This window comes from Salmo trutta, chromosome 13, assembly GCF_901001165.1.
Source record: "Salmo trutta chromosome 13, fSalTru1.1, whole genome shotgun sequence".
Classification (NCBI taxonomy): Eukaryota; Metazoa; Chordata; class Actinopteri; order Salmoniformes; family Salmonidae; genus Salmo; species Salmo trutta.
The window spans coordinates 33,038,274-33,056,431 of record NC_042969.1 but is presented as its reverse complement, the minus strand read 5'-3'; the positions used below and the strand labels follow the sequence as shown (position 1 = coordinate 33,056,431).

Genomic DNA, 18,158 nt, shown 5'->3' with positions numbered 1-18,158 from the left:
GTCAGTGAAGACACTTGCCAGTTGGTCAGCGCATGCTCAGAGTACACGTCCTGCTGATCCGTCTGGCCCTGCGGCCTTGTGAATGTTGACCTGTGTAAAAGGTCTTACTCACATCGGCTACGGAGAGCCGAAAATGTAAGCTAGCGAGATCAGGATGGTTCATACAAGGTTAGTAGGCTGTGGCCTATGCCTGTTGATTCACATTGCGCAACACAATAATAGGCTATTGTTTTGTTTATTATCCCATGAAACAGTAGGCATCACTACTACTAGGCCTATTAGACTAGGCTACACAAAAGAAAGAAAGAAAAGAATGTGGAACCTTATCTGGCAAGACATCTTGGAGATGCTACCACAATGATATGCAAATGTGGAATCTTTTCTGGGAAGACATCTTGGATATGCTACCACAATTATATGCAAATACACGTGGTGCTGCTTACTAACAATGAACTGAAGTACATTTCTCCAACGGGGAGAGAAGTTGACCTTCATTATCCTCAGTCTTGAACCCGGCCAGTTCTAGTGCGGACCCCTAGTCCATTGAAAAGCAACATTGCTTCTTTAAGATTTGACTTTCGGCCATCAGCGGGTCTGTCTGTTCATTGTTGGAGAGAGAGAGTGAAAGAGACAGCGAGTTGAGATTGATATACGGGGGCTGAGGACAAGTCGTGCATAATATCATCGAGCAGCTGTGGTGGAAAGCAGCACAGAACCCCGGTATTGAGCACGCATCCTACCAGAGACAAAATGGGTAAGTCGTCTACATTTGTTATGGTACCTCTAAATGGCTATTAATAGCCAACCAACTGTTTAAAAGGTCTTACTCACATCGGCTACGGAGAGCGTGATCACACAGTCGTCCGGAGCAGCTGATGCTCTCATGCATGCTCAGTGTTGCTTGCCTCGAAGCGAGCATAGAAGTTATTTAGCTCGTCTGGTAGGCTCGTGTCACTGGGCAACCCGCGGCTATGCTTCCCTTTCTAGTCCGTAATAGTCTGCAAACCCTGCCACATCTGACGAGTGTCGGAGTAAGTGTAGTACGATTCAATCTTAGTCCTGTATTGATGCTTTGCCTGTTTGATGGTTCGTCAGAGGGCATAGCGGGATTTCTTATAAGCGTCCGGCTCCTTGAAAGCGGCAGCTCTACCCTTTAGCTCAGTGCGGATGTTGCCTGTAATCCATGGCTTCTGGTTGGGGTATGTACGTACGGTTACTGTGGGGACGACGTCATCGATGCACTTATTGATGAAGCCAGTGACTGATGTGGTGTACTCCTCAATGCCATCGGAAGAATCCCAGAACATATTCCAGTCTGTGCTAGCAAAACAGTCCTGTAGCTTAGCATCTGTGTCATCTGACCACTTCCTTATTTAGCGAGTCACTGGTACTTCCTGCTTTAGTTTTTGCTTGTAAGTAGGAATCCGGAGGATGGAGTTATGGTCAGATTTGCCAAATGGAGGGCGAGGGAGAGCTTTGTACGCGTCTCTGTGTGTGAAGTAAAGGTGGTCTAGAGTGTTTTTCCCCTCTGGTTACACATTTAACATGTTGGTAGAAATGAGGTAAAACGGATTTATGTTTCCCTGCATTAAAGTCCCCGGCCACTAGGAGCGCCGCCTCTGGATGAGCATATTCTTGTTTGCTTTGGGCCTTATACAGCTTGTTGAGTGCCGTCTTAGTGCCAGCATCAGTCTGTGGTAGTATGTAGACAGTTACGAGAAATATAGATGAAAACTCTAGGTAAATAGTGTGGTCTACAGCTTATCATGAGATACTCTACCTCAGGCGAGCAAAACCTCAAGACTTCCTTAATATTAGATTTCGTGCACCAGCTGTTATTTACAAATAGACACAGACCACTACCCCTTGTATTACCGGAGGCAGCTGTTCTGTCTTGCTGATGGACCAAAAACCCAGCCAGATGTATGTTACCCATGTCGTCATTCAGCCACGACTCAGTGAAACATAAGATATTACAGTTTTTATTGTCCCGTTGGTAGGATAGTATTGATCACAGCTCTTCCATTTAGTTATCCAATGATTGCACGTTGGCTAATAGGATTGATGGTAGAGAGGGATTACTCACTCGCCGTCGGATCCTTACAAGGCACGCCGACCTACGTCCCCGATATCTCCGTCTTTTCTTCCTGAGAATGACGGTGATTTGGGCCTTGTTGGGTGTCTGAAGTAAACCCTTTGCGTCTGACTCGTTAAAGAAAAAATCTTCTTCCAGTACGAGGTGAGTATTCGCTGTCCTGATATCTAGAAGCTCTTTTCGGTCATAAGAGACGGTGGCAGAAACATTATGTACAAAATAAGTTACAAATAACACAAAAAAACCACACAATAGCACAATTGGTTAGGAGCCCGTAAACAAAATGTAAGCTAGCGAGATCAGGATGGTTCATACAAGGTTAGTAGGCTGTGGCCTATGCCTGTTGATTCACATTGCGCAACACAATAATAGGCTATTGTTTTGTTTATTATCCCATGAAACAGTAGGCATCACTACTACTAGGCCTATTAGACTAGGCTACACAAAAGAAAGAAAGAAAAGAATGTGGAACCTTATCTGGCAAGACATCTTGGAGATGCTACCACAATGATATGCAAATGTGGAATCTTTTCTGGGAAGACATCTTGGATATGCTACCACAATTATATGCAAATGCACGTGGTGCTGCTTACTAACAATGAACTGAAGTACATTTCTCCAACGGGGAGAGAAGTTGACCTTCATTATCCTCAGTCTTGAACCCGGCCAGTTCTAGTGCGGACCCCTAGTCCATTGAAAAGCGACATTGTTTCTTTAAGATTCGACTTTCGGCCATCAGCGGGTCTGTCTGTTCATTGTTGGAGAGAGAGAGTGAAAGAGACAGCGAGTTGAGATTGATATACGGGGGCTGAGGACAAGTCGTGCATAATATCATTGAGCAGCTGTGGTGGAAAGCAGCACAGAACCCCGGTATTGAGCACACATTCTACCAGAGACAGCATGGGTAAGTCGTCTACATTTGTTATGGTACCTCTAAATGGCTATTAATAACCAACCAACCACAACCAAACTGTACATTTTCTTTGGTATTCTTTGAATGATTTTGGCATTATAAAATATTATATTATGTCTGGCATGAAAAGTGCTGATAAGTGATTTATTTATTGCTTCGAGAGGTACAGACAAGGCTACTTTCCAGAGGTGCGTTGTCTTTCACTTACAATGTCTTCATTTTTACCAACCTAATGTGTTCTAAGTGCTATTTGTTTTCGGGCATAAAGGTCTGTGACGTCCATGAGAAGTTGTTTGAGGTCCTAATAGGTCCGTATCTTTATTAGTATAGTTCCTCTCTGTAGTTCTCGAGAGGGGACTTTTGAAGCTAGAATGGTGCAAATAGAGAAGTGAACTGTTTTAAACTAGGTAGAAAACCCCTGCACCTGTTGCTGGGTGACTATGCTATTTTCCTTCCTATGTGTACTGAGAAGTACTGCTATTTTCCTTCCTATGTGTACTGAGAAGTACTGCTATTTTCCTTCCTATGTGTACTGACAAGTACTGCTATTTTCCTTCCTATGTGTACTGAGAAGTACTGCTATTTTCCTTCCTATGTGTATGATAAGTACTGCTATTTTCCTTCCTATGTGTATGATAAGTACTGCTATTTTCCTTCCTATGTGTATGATAAGTACTGCTATTTTCCTTCCTATGTGTACTGAGAAGTACTGCTATTTTCCTTCCTATGTGTATGATAAGTACTGCTATTTTCCTTCCTATGTGTACTGAGAAGTACTGCTATTTTCCTTCCTATGTGTATGATAAGTTCTGCTATTTTGTCAAAGTAACAAAATTGCTTGAACATAGGTATTGAGACTTGAAAAGTAAAGTGCTGAATATCAAATCAAATCAAATGTATTTATATAGCCCTTCGTATATCAGCTGAAATCTCAAAGTGCTGTACAGAAACCCAGCCTAAAACCCCAAACAGCAAGCAATGCATGTGAAAGAAGCACGGTGGCTAGGAAAAACTACCTAGGAAAAACTCCCTAGAAAGGCCAAAAACCTAGGAAGAAACCTAGAGAGGAACCAGGCTATGAGGGGTGGCCAGTCCTCTTCTGGCTGTGCCGGGTGGATATTATAACAGAACATGGTCAAGATGTTAAAATGTTCATAAATGACCAGCATGGTCAAATAATAATAATCATAGTAGTTGTCGAGGGTGCAACAAGCACGTCCGGTGAACAGGTCAGGGTTCCGTGGCCGCAGGCAGAACAGTTGAAACTGGAGCAGCAGCATGGCCAGGTGGACTGGGGACAGCAATATCAAGTCATGTTACTGAAGAGGCTTTTCGGCAGTGTGTTAATAAAAGGCAATTCATGGTCAGTCCTACGTCTGCGTTGGCCGTGCAGCATTCAAGGTGATACGGCCTCTGCAGAAGGCAGGGCATTCATACTTCTAGCGCTTCGCAGAGCTGTTGTCAAGGAAGTGAGTTTGTGTTTATACTGGACCTCCCGCCATCACCTACCGTCAACTAATCATGTCAATGCGGAACTATATGGAGCCCTCCGCATTGTTACAAAATTTGAGGGGAGCAAGGTGATGCGGTCCAAAGCTCAATTTGGCTTCGTAATTGCATCACACAATCCATACGGAGTCCCCGACCACATTTTCCAATCAACCATAAATTGCTTCTTAGTCCGTGTTCTTTCATTGGCAAACTTTTTAATTGGTTCAAAACTAATTTCCACACTGGAGTGATTATGCAACCTGGAAGACAGCCTGATCTCACACACACACACACACACACACACACACACACACACACACACTTACCCACACAAAACCCTGGAGTCACCGAGTGCATGTGTATGGTGCCCCTTCCTGCCATCTGTGCCAACTGTAATAATGGTACCAGCTCCAGCCAGTCTTCTGAGGGAGAGCGTGATCTCCCTCCTGTCTTTCCCCACTTCCACCACGGACTATTGGATATCCCTCTGGCTGTCACAAGCCTCCTTCTGCTCCTATAAACCCCAGTGTGGGTGCTGGAGGTGGCTCTGGCTATTGTTTGCTTGACATTGGTGGCCCTTGTCTTCCCACACTGCACCGGGACAAAGAACATTGTCTCTGCAGTCACACAAGCAGCCTCTCTCTTTCTTAGTCTCTTTCTCTGCCCTCCCTCTTTTCTCCCACTGTCCATGGAGTGAGCGCTGATTGGAGCCAGGGTTAGTGCTGGGTTTGGGACAGACAGATCCTCACATCCTAAGGGCCCATTCACAGCACATGACTCTGGGGAAGAATGGCCGTAGCTAGCTGACAGACTGAACGCTACTGTGCATAGAGAACAGACCAGTCCAAGGCCACAAAGAGTAACTCAGGGATGAGCTATTTTACGACCACAGCTGGATAGTGTAATAACTGTAGCCAGATCCTTCCAGTATACAGTTGTTTATCCATCCATTTAGTCACAGTGACGTATGTTCATTACCACTCCCTTGGTGGTTGCCCTATGCTTCTCTACAGGTAACCCATACGTAACCCTACATTAACCCCTATGTCGTTATGTCCTGTCCTATAGGTTGTTATGACTGCTGTATGAAGTGCCTGGGAGGAGTACCGTATTGCTCCCTGGTGGCCACTCTGCTGTGTTTCTCAGGGATAGCTCTGTTCTGTGGCTGTGGTCACCAGGCCCTCACTGAGACGGAGAGACTCATCGAGACATATTTCGCCCGTAACCTACAGGACTACATTACCCTGGCCTACCTGTGAGTGGCTCAAAAGCTATTGCTTTATCTCAAACCTACCCCCTAGGAATACCTGCAACTGATTAGAGTAGGGGTGGCCAAGACCTAGAAGGTTTTGTTAAAGCTGGGCTGGAACAAAAACCTAGATTGTTTTGGCGATCCAGGACCAGGATTGGCCACCACTGGTTAAGATGTCCCCTAAGTCTGCTGTATAAGTACATTGAACTAAACGGCAGACCTACTGTTAATGGTAGACCTCGTGTTAGCGGTAGGCATCATAGACCTACTGTTAATGGTAGACCTCGTGTTAGCGGTAGGCATCATAGACCTACTGTTAATGGTAGACCTCATGTTAGCGGTAGACATCATAGACCTACTGTTAATGGTAGACCTCATGTTAGCGGTAGACATCATAGACCTACTGTTAATGGTAGACCTCATGTTAGCGGTAGACATCATAAACCTACTGTTAATGGTAGACCTCATGTTAGCGGTAGGCATCATAGACCTACTGTTAATGGTAGACCTCGTGTTAGCGGTAGGCATCATAGACCTACTGTTAATGGTAGACCTCATGTTAGCGGTAGACATCATAGACCTACTGTTAATGGTAGACCTCATGTTAGCGGTAGACATCATAGACCTACTGTTAATGGTAGGCCTCGTGTTAGCGGTAGACATCATAGACCTACTGTTAATGGTAGACCTCATGTTAGCGGTAGACATCATAGACCTACTGTTAATGGTAGACCTCATGTTAGCGGTAGGCATCATAGACCTACTGTTAATGGTAGACCTCATGTTAGCGGTAGACATCATAGACCTACTGTTAATGGTAGACCTCATGTTAGCGGTAGACATCATAGACCTACTGTTAATGGTAGACCTCATGTTAGCGGTAGACATCATAGACCTACTGTTAATGGTAGACCTCATGTTAGCGGTAGACATCATAGACCTACTGTTAATGGTAGACCTCATGTTAGCGGTAGACATCATAGACCTACTGTTAATGGTAGGCCTCATGTTAGCGGTAGACATCCTAGACCTACTGTTAATGGTAGACCTCATGTTAGCGGTAGACATCATAGACCTACTGTTAATGGTAGACCTCATGTTAGCGGTAGCCATCATAGACCTACTGTTAATGGTAGGCCTCGTGTTAGCGGTAGACATCATAGACCTACTGTTAATGGTAGGCCTCATGTTAGCGGTAGGCATCATAGACCTACTGTTAATGGTAGACCTCGTGTTAGCGGTAGACATCATAGACCTACTGTTAATGGTAGACCTCATGTTAGCGGTAGACATCATAGACCTACTGTTAATGGTAGACCTCATGTTAGCGGTAGACATCATAGACCTACTGTTAATGGTAGGCCTCGTGTTAGCGGTAGACATCATAGACCTACTGTTAATGGTAGACCTCATGTTAGCAGTAGGCATCATAGACCTACTGTTAATGGTAGACCTCATGTTAGCGGTAGGCATCATAGACCTACTGTTAATGGTAGACCTCATGTTAGCGGTAGACATCATAGACCTACTGTAGTGATGTGTCCTAATACTTTTTCCCTCCTTCTCCCCTGCCCCTCCTCTTCCTTCCCCCCTGCCCCTCCTCTTCCTTCTCCCCTGCCCCTCCTCTTCCTTCTCCCCTGCCCCTCCTCTTCCTTCTCCCCTGCCCCTCCTCTTCCGTCACCCCCGCCCCGCCCCTCCTCTTCCTTCACCCCCGCCCCGCCCCTTCTCTTCCTTCCCCCCTGCCCCTCCTCTTCCTTCACCCCCCTGCCCCTCCTCTTCCTTCACCCCCCTGCCCCTCCTCTTCCTTCTCCCCTGCCCCTCCTCTTCTGCTCTTCCAACATAGTATCCAGTACTTCCAGTATGTTATCTATGGCTTGGCTTCATTCTTTTTCCTCTACTGCATCGTACTGCTGGCGGAGGGATTCTACACCACCAGCGCCGCCAAGCAGACCTTCGGAGAGTTCAGGAGCACCCTGTGTGGACGCTGTCTTAGTAGCACGGTGAGAGAGTCGGGGAAATGGTGGAGGGGTGATGGTAACATGCTGGGGTGGAGGGGTGATGGTAACAGGCTGGGGTGGAGGGGTGATGGTAACAGGATGGAGGGGTGATGGTAACAGGCTGGGGTGGTGGGGTGATGGTAACAGGATGGAGGGGTGATGGTAACAGGCTGGGGTGGAGGGGTGATGGTAACAGGCTGGGGTGGAGGGGTGATGGTAACAGGCTGGGGTGGAGGGGTGATGGTAACAGGCTGGGGTGGATGGGTGATGGTAACAGGCTGGGGTGGAGGGGTGATGGTAACAGGCTGGGGTGGATGGGTGATGGTAACAGGATGGAGGGGTGATGGTAACAGGCTGGGGTGGAGGGGTGATGGTAACTGGGTGGAGGGGTGATGGTAACAGGCTGGGGTGGAGGGGTGATGGTAACAGGATGGAGGGGTGATGGTAACAGGCTGGGGTGGATGGGTGATGGTAACAGGATGGAGGGGTGATGGTAACAGGCTGGGGTGGATGGGTGATGGTAACAGGCTGGGGTGGAGGGGTGATGGTAACAGGCTGGGCTGGAGGGGTGATGGTAACAGGATGGAGGGGTGATGGTAACAGGCTGGGGTGGAAGGGTGATGGTAACAGGCTGGGGTGGAGGGGTGATGGTAACAGGCTGGGGTGGAGGGGTGATGGTAACAGGATGGAGGGGTGATGGTAACAGGCTGGGGTGGAGGGGTGATGGTAACAGGCTGGGGTGGAGGGGTGATGGTAACAGGCTGGGGTGGAGGGGTGATGGTAACAGGCTGGGGTGGATGGGTGATGGTAACAGGCTGGGGTGGAGGGGTGATGGTAACAGGCTGGGGTGGATGGGTGATGGTAACAGGATGGAGGGGTGATGGTAACAGGCTGGGGTGGAGGGGTGATGGTAACAGGCTGGGGTGGAGGGGTGATGGTAACAGGATGGAGGGGTGATGGTAACAGGCTGGGGTGGAGGGGTGATGGTAACTGGGTGGAGGGGTGATGGTAACAGGCTGGGGTGGAGGGGTGATGGTAACAGGATGGAGGGGTGATGGTAACAGGCTGGGGTGGATGGGTGATGGTAACAGGATGGAGGGGTGATGGTAACAGGCTGGGGTGGATGGGTGATGGTAACAGGCTGGGGTGGAGGGGTGATGGTAACAGGCTGGGGTGGAGGGGTGATGGTAACAGGATGGAGGGGTGATGGTAACAGGCTGGGGTGGAGGGGTGATGGTAACAGGCTGGGGTGGAGGGGTGATGGTAACAGGCTGGGGTGGAGGGGTGATGGTAACAGGCTGGGGTGGATGGGTGATGGTAACAGGATGGAGGGGTGATGGTAACAGGCTGGGGTGGAGGGGTGATGGTAACAGGCTGGTGTGGAGGGGTGATGGTAACAGGATGGAGGGGTGATGGTAACAGGCTGGGGTGGAGGGGTGATGGTAACAGGCTGGGGTGGAGGGGTGATGGTACCAGGATGGAGGGGTGATGGTAACAGGCTGGGGTGGAGGGGTGATGGTAACAGGATGGGGTGGAGGGGTGATGGTAACAGGCTGGGGTGGATGGGTGATGGTAACAGGATGGAGGGGTGATGGTAACAGGCTGGGGTGGAGGGGTGATGGTAACAGGCTGGGGTGGAGGGGTGATGGTAACAGGCTGGGGTGGAGGGGTGATGGTAACAGGCTGGGGTGGATGGGTGATGGTAACAGGATGGAGGGGTGATGGTAACAGGCTGGGATGGAGGGGTGATGGTAACAGGCTGGGGTGGAGGGGTGATGGTAACAGGCTGGGGTGGAGGGGTGATGGTAACAGGCTGGGGTGGAGGGGTGATGGTAACAGGCTGGGGTGGAGGGGTGATGGTAACAGGCTGGGGTGGATGGGTGATGGTAACAGGATGGAGGGGTGATGGTAACAGGCTGGGGTGGAGGGGTGATGGTAACAGGCTGGTGTGGAGGGGTGATGGTAACAGGATGGAGGGGTGATGGTAACAGGCTGGAGTGGAGGGGTGATGGTAACAGGATGGAGGGGTGATGGTAACAGGCTGGGGTGGAGGGGTGATGGTAACAGGATGGAAGGGTGATGGTAACAGGATGGAGGGGTGATGGTAACAGGCTGGGGTGGAGGGGTGATGGTAACAGGCTGGGGTGGAGGGGTGATGGTAACAGGATGGAGGGGTGATGGTAACAGGATGGAGGGGTGATGGTAACAGGCTGGGGTGGAGGGGTGATGGTAACAGGCTGGGGTGGATGGGTGATGGTAACAGGCTGGGGTGGATGGGTGATGGTAACAGGATGGAGGGGTGATGGTAACAGGATGGAGGGGTGATGGTAACAGGATGGAGGGGTGATGGTAACAGGCTGGGGTGGAGGGGTGATGGTAACAGGCTGGGTGGAGGGGTGATGGTAACAGGATGGAGGGGTGATGGTAACAGGATGGAGGGGTGATGGTAACAGGCTGGGGTGGAGGGGTGATGGTAACAGGCTGGGGTGGATGGGTGATGGTAACAGGATGGAGGGGTGATGGTAACAGGATGGAGGGGTGATGGTAACAGGATGGGATGGAGGGGTGATGGTAACTGGGTAGAGCGGTGATGGTAACAGGATGGAGGGGTGATGGTAACAGGCTGGGGTGGAGGGGTGATGGTAACAGGCTGGGTGGAGGGGTGATGGTAACAGGATGGAGGGGTGATGGTAACAGGATGGAGGGGTGATGGTAACAGGGTGGAGGGGTGATGGTAACAGGATGGAGGGGTGATGGTAACAGGCTGGGTGGAGGGGTGATGGTAACAGGCTGGCGTGGAGGGGTGATGGTAACAGGCTGGCGTGGAGGGGTGATGGTAACTGGGTGGAGCGGTGATGGTAACAGGATGGAGGGGTGATGGTAACAGGCTGGAGGGGTGATGGTAACTGGGTGGGGTGGAGGGGTGATGGTAACAGGATGGAAGGGTGATGGTAACAGGCTGGGGTGGAGGGGTGATGGTAACAGGATGGAGGGGTGATGGTAACAGGATGGAGGGGTGATGGTAACAGGCTGGGGTGGAGGGGTGATGGTAACAGGCTGGGTGGAGGGGTGATGGTAACAGGCTGGCGTGGAGGGGTGATGGTAACAGGCTGGCGTGGAGAGGTGATGGTAACTGGGTGGAGCGGTGATGGTAACAGGATGGAGGGGTGATGGTAACAGGCTGGGGTGGAGGGGTGATGGTAACAGGCTGGGGTGGAGGGGTGATGGTAACTGGGTGGAGCGGTGATGGTAACAGGATGGAGGGGTGATGGTAACAGGCTGGGGTGGAGGGGTGATGGTAACAGGCTGGGATGGAGGGGTGATGGTAACAGGCTGGGGTGGAGGGGTGATGGTAACAGGCTGGGATGGAGGGGTGATGGTAACTGGGTGGAGCGGTGATGGTAACAGGATGGAGGGGTGATGGTAACAGGCTGGGGTGGAGGGGTGATGGTAACAGGCTGGGGTGGAGGGGTGATGGTAACAGGATGGAGGGGTGATGGTAACAGGCTGGGGTGGAGGGGTGATGGTAACAGGCTGGGTGGAGGGGTGATGGTAACAGGCTGGCGTGGAGGGGTGATGGTAACAGGCTGGCGTGGAGGGGTGATGGTAACTGGGTGGAGCGGTGATGGTAACAGGATGGAGGGGTGATGGTAACAGGGTGTGGATGGTATGGAGTTAAGAAGATGAGGATGGAGGAAAGGCTGGGTGAGGAGGTAGTTGAGAGGATGGCGTGAAGGTATAGTGGGGCTGAGGCTAGTGGGATAGAGGTAAGAGAGTGAGGGTGGAGATGAGAGCTCAACAAAACTCTGAAAGTTACACTTCCCTGATTCATTTTTGGCCTGTTAAGATTCATAATGCCTAAACATGAATCTCTCTCTTCATCTGCAGTTTATATTGATAACGTACCTTCTGGCGGTGGTGTGGCTGTTAGTGTTTGCCTTCTCTGCCTTGCCTGTCTATTTCTTCTACAACATGGACTCTACCTGCCACACCATCACCGTCCTGACTGAGACCCCAGCTAGCATCAACCAGCTCTGTATCGACGCCAGGCAGTACGGTAAAGAAAGAAAACATCACCTCACTATATCATCTGCTATGTTCATTCATATGGTAACATACAGTGCGTTCAATAAGTATTCAGACCCCTTTGACTAATTCCAGATTTCGTTACGGTACAGCCTTATTCTAAAATTGATTAAATTTTTTGTAAATGTATAAAAAAATAAAAAACATCACATTTACGTAAGTATTCAGACCATCTGCTATGAGACTCGAAATTGAGCTCAGGTGCAGGAGCACACTGGCCTCCATCATTCTTAAATGGAAGAAGTTTGGATCCACCAAGACTCTTCCTAGAGCTGGCTGCCCGGCCAAAATTAGCAATCGGGGGAGGAGGGCCTTGGTCAGGGAGGTGACCAAGAACCCGATGGTCACTCTGACAGAGCTCCAGAATTCCTCTGGTGGAGATGGGAGAAACTTCCAGAAGGACAACTATCTCTGCAGCACTCCACCAATCAGGCCTTTATGGTAGAGTGGCCAGATGGAAGCCACTCTTCAGTAAAAGGCAAATGGCAGCCCACTTGGAGTTTGCCAAATGGCACCTAAAGACTCTGACCATGATAAACAAGATTCTCTGGTCTGATGAAACCAAGATTGAACTCTTTGGCCTGAATGCTAAGTGTCACATCTGGAGGAAACCTGTCACCATTCCTACGGTGAACCCTAACCCTACGGTGAAGCATGGTGGTGGTAGGATCGAGGGAAAGATGAACGGCACAAAGTACAGAGAGATCCTTGATGAAAACCTGCTTCAGAGCGCTCAGAACCTCAGACTGGGGCGAGGGTTTACCTTCCAACAGGACAACGACCCTAAGTATACAGCCAAGACAACGCATGAGTGGCTTCGGGACAAGTTTCTGAATGTCCTTAAGTGGCCCAGCCAGAGCCCAGACTTGAACCCAATCGAACATCTCTAGAGAGACCTGAAAATAGCTGTGCAGCAATACTCCCTTTGCAACCTGACAGGGCTTGAGAGGATCTGCAGAGAATAATGGGAGAAACTCCCCAAATACAGGTGTGCCAAGCTTGTCGCGTCTTACCCAAGAAGACTCAAGCCTGTAATCGCTGCCAAAGGTGCTTCAACAAAGTACTGAGTAAAGGGTCTGAATACTTATGTAAATGTGACATTTAAGTTGGAATAAATAAGCAACAAATTTGAACCTGTTTTTGCTTTGTCATTATGGGGTAATGTGTGTAGATTGTTGAGGGGGGGGGGAAAATATTTTAATCTATTTTAGAATAAGGCTGTAACGTAACAAAGTGTGGGAAAAGTCCAGGGTTCTGAATACTTTCTAAATGCACTGTATGATCTCTGTGGGCCTAGTAAAGATTGGTCATACCACGTTTAACATGTATTACCTTTAATGTGGCAGAAACACAACCGGTCATGATGTTTTCATCTGCTTGTCAAACAATCACTTAACAAAGGTGGTCCTGTAGGCTACTTGTGCACATTAGTTCACTCAGAAAATAATTCCAGCATCCAAACCCCAACAGTGCGCTATGCACCCGCAATTTGATGAATAGAAAGAGACAGCAGTTCTAAAACACCTGGTGTATTGTAATGGCATTGTGGGATTGTCATTAGGCCTCCACTTGTAGACTGAATTGATGCATCCACTGTTGTCTGCGGCCGCCGCGGTCTCGGCCACTCGTCTCCGCCTTGGCAAAAAGTGTTCTCGTCGAACCACAACGCAATTCGCTCATTTTTCATGGCCTATATTTTTCTTGGCAATATATGTTAATTGTGATAGGCTCACGTTTTACCAGTACGTGGTACCCCCACAATTTTTTGGGCTGGGACACTGTACCTTACCGGACCGTACCTTACCAGACCGTAATGTACCAGAACATACCAGACCTTACCTTACAGTACCAGGCCGTACCTTACCGTACCATAGCATACCGTACCTTAACAAACCAGAACATGCATACCAGAACATACCTTACCGTACCATACCATACCTTACCAGACCGTACCTCACCTCACCATACCGTACCAGAACATACCTTACCATACCGTACCAGACCGGACCGTACCAGAACATACCTTACCTTACCATGCCAGACCGTACCAGAACATACCGTACCAGGCCAACTCAGAACATACCGTACCGGACCATACCAGACCTTGCCGTACCAAAACATACCGTACCAGACCGTACCATACCAGACCACACCCTGACATTACCAACTGTGAAAGCAGAGAATCGGATATGTGTATATATTTTTCATCTCTTTCAGGGCTCCTACCATGGAATGCGATGCCAGGCAAAGCTTGTGGAATGACACTGTCCAATGTCTGCAAAACCAGAGAGGTCAGTAATACAGTCTCTCACGATAGAACGGCAGACATGTTAAAAACAATGCGTCTCTAGAGTCTAGACTGTTAACGTTTCTCTGACATATTTCCAGAATGACACATGATCACTCTGACTCATCTCTGACTCTGATTTGTCCTTTTACAGTTCCGTGTGACCTACGACCTGTACATCGCTGCGTTTGCCGGGGCAGGCATCACACTCTTGGCTCTGGTGAGTGACCCTGCCCTAATCTCTTAACTGGGACCAGATTGGCTACAGCTTTACAATAGAGTTGTGTCTTATGTGACGTAGTCAGTGTAGGTGTTCAGGAATGCCAGAACGTCAGGCCTCCATGGCTGATAAGTCTCACTGTAGCTCTCTGTTCTTTCACTTTGAGTTCTCAGCTGATTCTGATGATAGAAATCCCCTAATAATGTCATAACGTCTGGTACTTTTCCTGCTGGGAAGATCCCATAGTTACATTACCATGTCAGTACACTGTTAATGTAGCCTACTGTAGATCTGAATTATACTGAGATTGTCATGGACCTTGATGAACATAATAGGTGCATGAAATGTGGCTCGAAATTCTGTCTTATCTGTCTCTTTTTGGTCTATGCTCTTACTTACTCTCTCTCTCTCTCTCTCTCTCTCTCTCTCTCTCTCTCTCTCTCTCTCTAGCTCACCTACATGGTGTCCACCACCTATAACTTTGCGGTGCTGCGGTACCTGGGGAGAAAGGGCATAGGCACGCGGTGTTAGACTCCCCACTTCCTCCCTCCTGTCTCTCCATCCGACACAGAGACACCCAGAGAGGACACTATGACTCCCTAACACCCCTCTGCCTTTCCTCAACACCACCGGTGGAGTTGATTCTTTGAACTTGAGTGATTGATTCCTTGAACGATTCCTATTCTTTCCATTTTTCCCTTCACGACCCACCAACCTTTCCATGTACTGTGTCTTCATAGCACCATGGGTGGTTTGGTGGAAACCCAGACGTACACTACCTTAGTCTACTGCTTTGTCACACTGGTCTTCTCATGTTATATTTACTTTGCTCTGAAGCTGTCTTCTTCAAGTTAGAAGTTTTCTGTATTTTTGTTATTCTCCATGTGTATTTTATCATGGGTTTGTAAAGATTGATGTAATGTTCCTCATATACTGCGGTTAGTGTGCCTGACGTATACACCATGTTTTCCTCACTTTTTAAAACGTAAATCACATGTAAAACCTACCTAGTAACATAACAAAGATCATTTTATTTCACAAAAGTATTCAGTTATAAATGTCCCACTGACTCTCATGGTTAGGGACTACTTGGTTATGGACTACTTGCCTACTTTAGGCTTTGGGATTATAATCGGTTACCATGGGTACCATCCCTCACATCTGGTTGCCATGGTACCAGACATGTGTGCGTTTGCAGTTCTTCTCTCTGACCTCAGGGCCTTTTCTCACGGGAGGCAGAAAGGCCTCAACAATGGAGGCCACCCCCCTTAGGACTTCTTAGAAAACTAACCAATCAGAGGGGGTTGCTAGGGTCCACCTGCCCCGGCTCCCGGGTAGGGGGTGGAAGAGAGGTTTGTGTGAGAAGGCCCCTTTGTTACTATAGGGACCTTGGTCTATGGCAAGGGTCAGATTGCATGTCATAGGGAGAGGGTCTCATGACAAAGACAGGAGAAAGGCTGAAGGCTTCTCTCAAAGGCCTGAATACAACCCTTCTGTGACGGACCCACTGCTGCACGACACCCCATCTGTTGGAGGTCATGGACCCTGTGAAGGGACTTGGAAAGAAAAGGGTTAACATTTCTTTGAATGAAGGGATATTTCTGAGAAAAGGGACAACATTTTTAGTGAGTTTGTGCCATAGATTTCTGGTTGGTACAGATCAGTAGGAGAAGTCTTTAATATCTCTGTTTTTAATATTGAGATAGTAAAGTTGTTACAGGTGCTTAATGTTTTTTTTTATTGCAACCTTTATGTTATTTAGAAGTTTAAAACATCTCTGAAGATGCTTGACACTGTATGGCACTGCATTGAGGTGATATTATCATTGCTCCCCCTTCTGGCAGTATATGTGGTAACGTTCACAAGGGATGAGGGTCTGTTATAGAGGCAAAACAATGCAGTTTTTATATAGTTTTGTCTCTGTAGCTGTCTAGAAAATATTAGTAGTTATTGTATAACACCCTAGTACTTACTGTAGGTAAATGTACTAATCTTAACGACAATTCACACTTTGTTTAATCTCTTGCTAACAAAATATCTTGTAACATACTGTGAGTATAGGTTATCCAATTGGGTGGAAGCTTTATCCAACAGCTCAGGTTGGTTTTGTGAACTGACGGCTGGCTGTTTGTCTGTTTTTTGTTTCTTTGTGTTTTATGATATGTTGGTTTGGCAATAAAAGATGGTCTGTCCTTTTAAAAAAAAATGGTTCTCTCTGTCACAGAAATTGTTCTCTCTGTTTCTGTCACGACCGGATATTGAACCCATTTGGAGTACCCGTGCTACTCCAAAAGGTTTGACTACTACTGTTGGAACCCAGAACCAAACCTTGTGTGTCCTGGCCAGCTAGTCAACGTGGCATTTATTTATTCACATTTATGTGAAGTCTGCCACGGGAAACTAGGCTGCTCATCTCACAAGCATAGCTCACAGAACCAACTGTTACCTCTCAATATCAGTAAATGTTTTGTGTGAGAACCTATGCCATGCTGTTGTTGATTGACTTGGTGTTATAGTAAGCCATGTGCTCCTGGGACTGGTGTTGTGTTCTGTTTCTCTTCTCTATACAGATACTCTGCTCCCTCCTCCTGGCAGTCAGACTACAAAAACTCTGCTCCCTCCACCTGGCAGTCAGACTACAAAAACTCTCTGCTCCCTCCACCTGGCAGTCAGACTACAAAAACTCTCTGCTCCCTCCTCCTGGCAGTCAGACTACAAAAACTCTCTGCTCCCTCCACCTGGCAGTCAGACTACAAAAACTCTCTGCTCCCTCCTCCTGGCAGTCAGACAAAAACTCTCTGCTCCCTCCACATGGAAGTCAGACTATAGAAACTCTCTGCTCCCTCCACCTGGCAGTCAGACTATAGAAACTCTCTGCTCCCTCCACCTGGCAGTCAGACTACAAAAACTCTGCTCCCTCCACCTGGCAGTCAGACTACAAAAACTCTCTGCTCCCTCCTCCTGGCAGTCAGACTACAAAAACTCTCTGCTCCCTTCACCTGGCAGTCAGACTATAGAAACTCTCTGCTCCCTCCACCTGGCAGTCAGACTACAAAAACTCTCTGCTCCCTCCACCTGGCAGTCAGACTATAGAAACTCTCTGCTCCCTCCACCTGGCAGTCAGACTACAAAAACTCTCTGCTCCCTCCTCCTGGCAGTCAGACTACAAAAACTCTCTGCTCCCTCCTCCTGGCAGTCAGACTACAAAAACTCTCTGCTCCCTCCACCTGGCAGTCAGACTACAGAAACTCTCTGCTCCCTCAACCTGGAAGTCAGACTACAGAAACTCTCTGCTCCCCCCTCCTGGCAGTCAGACCTCAGAAACTCTGCTCCCTCCACCTGGCAGTCAGACCTCAGAAACTCTGCTCCCGCCACCTGGCAGTCAGACCGATGGACGAGGAGGGAGAAGGAGAGGAAGAGCTACGAGCTCCACAGAAGACTCCAGGACAGTTGAGGGACAATATGCTCCCTTTACGCACCCCACATAATATCTGATAGTCTACCTCCTGACTGACCCCCTCATTCCTCCATGGTAACCCCCTGTGAAGGATCAGTTGGGGCTGACACCCTCATTCCTCCATGGTAACCCCCTGTGAAGGATCAGTTGGAGCTGACACCCTCATTCCTCCATGGTAACCCCCTGTGAAGGATCAGTTGGAGCTGACCCCCTCATTCCTCCAAGGTAACCCCCTGTGAAGGATCAGTCGGAGCTGACCCCCTCATTCCTCCATGGTAACCCCCTGTGAAGGATCAGTCGGAGCTGACGCCTTCATTCCTCCAAGGTAACCCCCTGTGAAGGATCAGTCGGAGCTGACCC

At 48.6% G+C, this 18,158-nt stretch overlaps 1 protein-coding gene across 2 annotated transcripts; it reads left to right on the top strand.

Annotated features, from left to right (window-relative positions):
• The first annotated feature begins 702 nt into the window (after nt 1-702).
• Nucleotides 703-16,547, top strand: plp1a (proteolipid protein 1a). 2 transcript variants are annotated; one of them, XM_029771901.1, is made up of 7 exons: nt 703-754; nt 5,568-5,754; nt 7,595-7,751; nt 11,637-11,805; nt 14,052-14,125; nt 14,276-14,341; nt 14,792-16,547. In XM_029771901.1, exons 1-7 carry the CDS (start codon nt 751-753, stop codon nt 14,870-14,872), a joined length of 738 nt encoding a protein of 245 aa, XP_029627761.1. In that variant the 5' UTR covers nt 703-750; the 3' UTR covers nt 14,873-16,547. The 2 variants fall into 2 exon arrangements, with proteins under 2 accessions (XP_029627761.1, XP_029627760.1); XM_029771900.1 differs by lacking the exon at nt 703-754 and adding an exon at nt 2,696-2,999.
• The last annotated feature ends 1,611 nt before the right edge of the window (nt 16,548-18,158 follow it).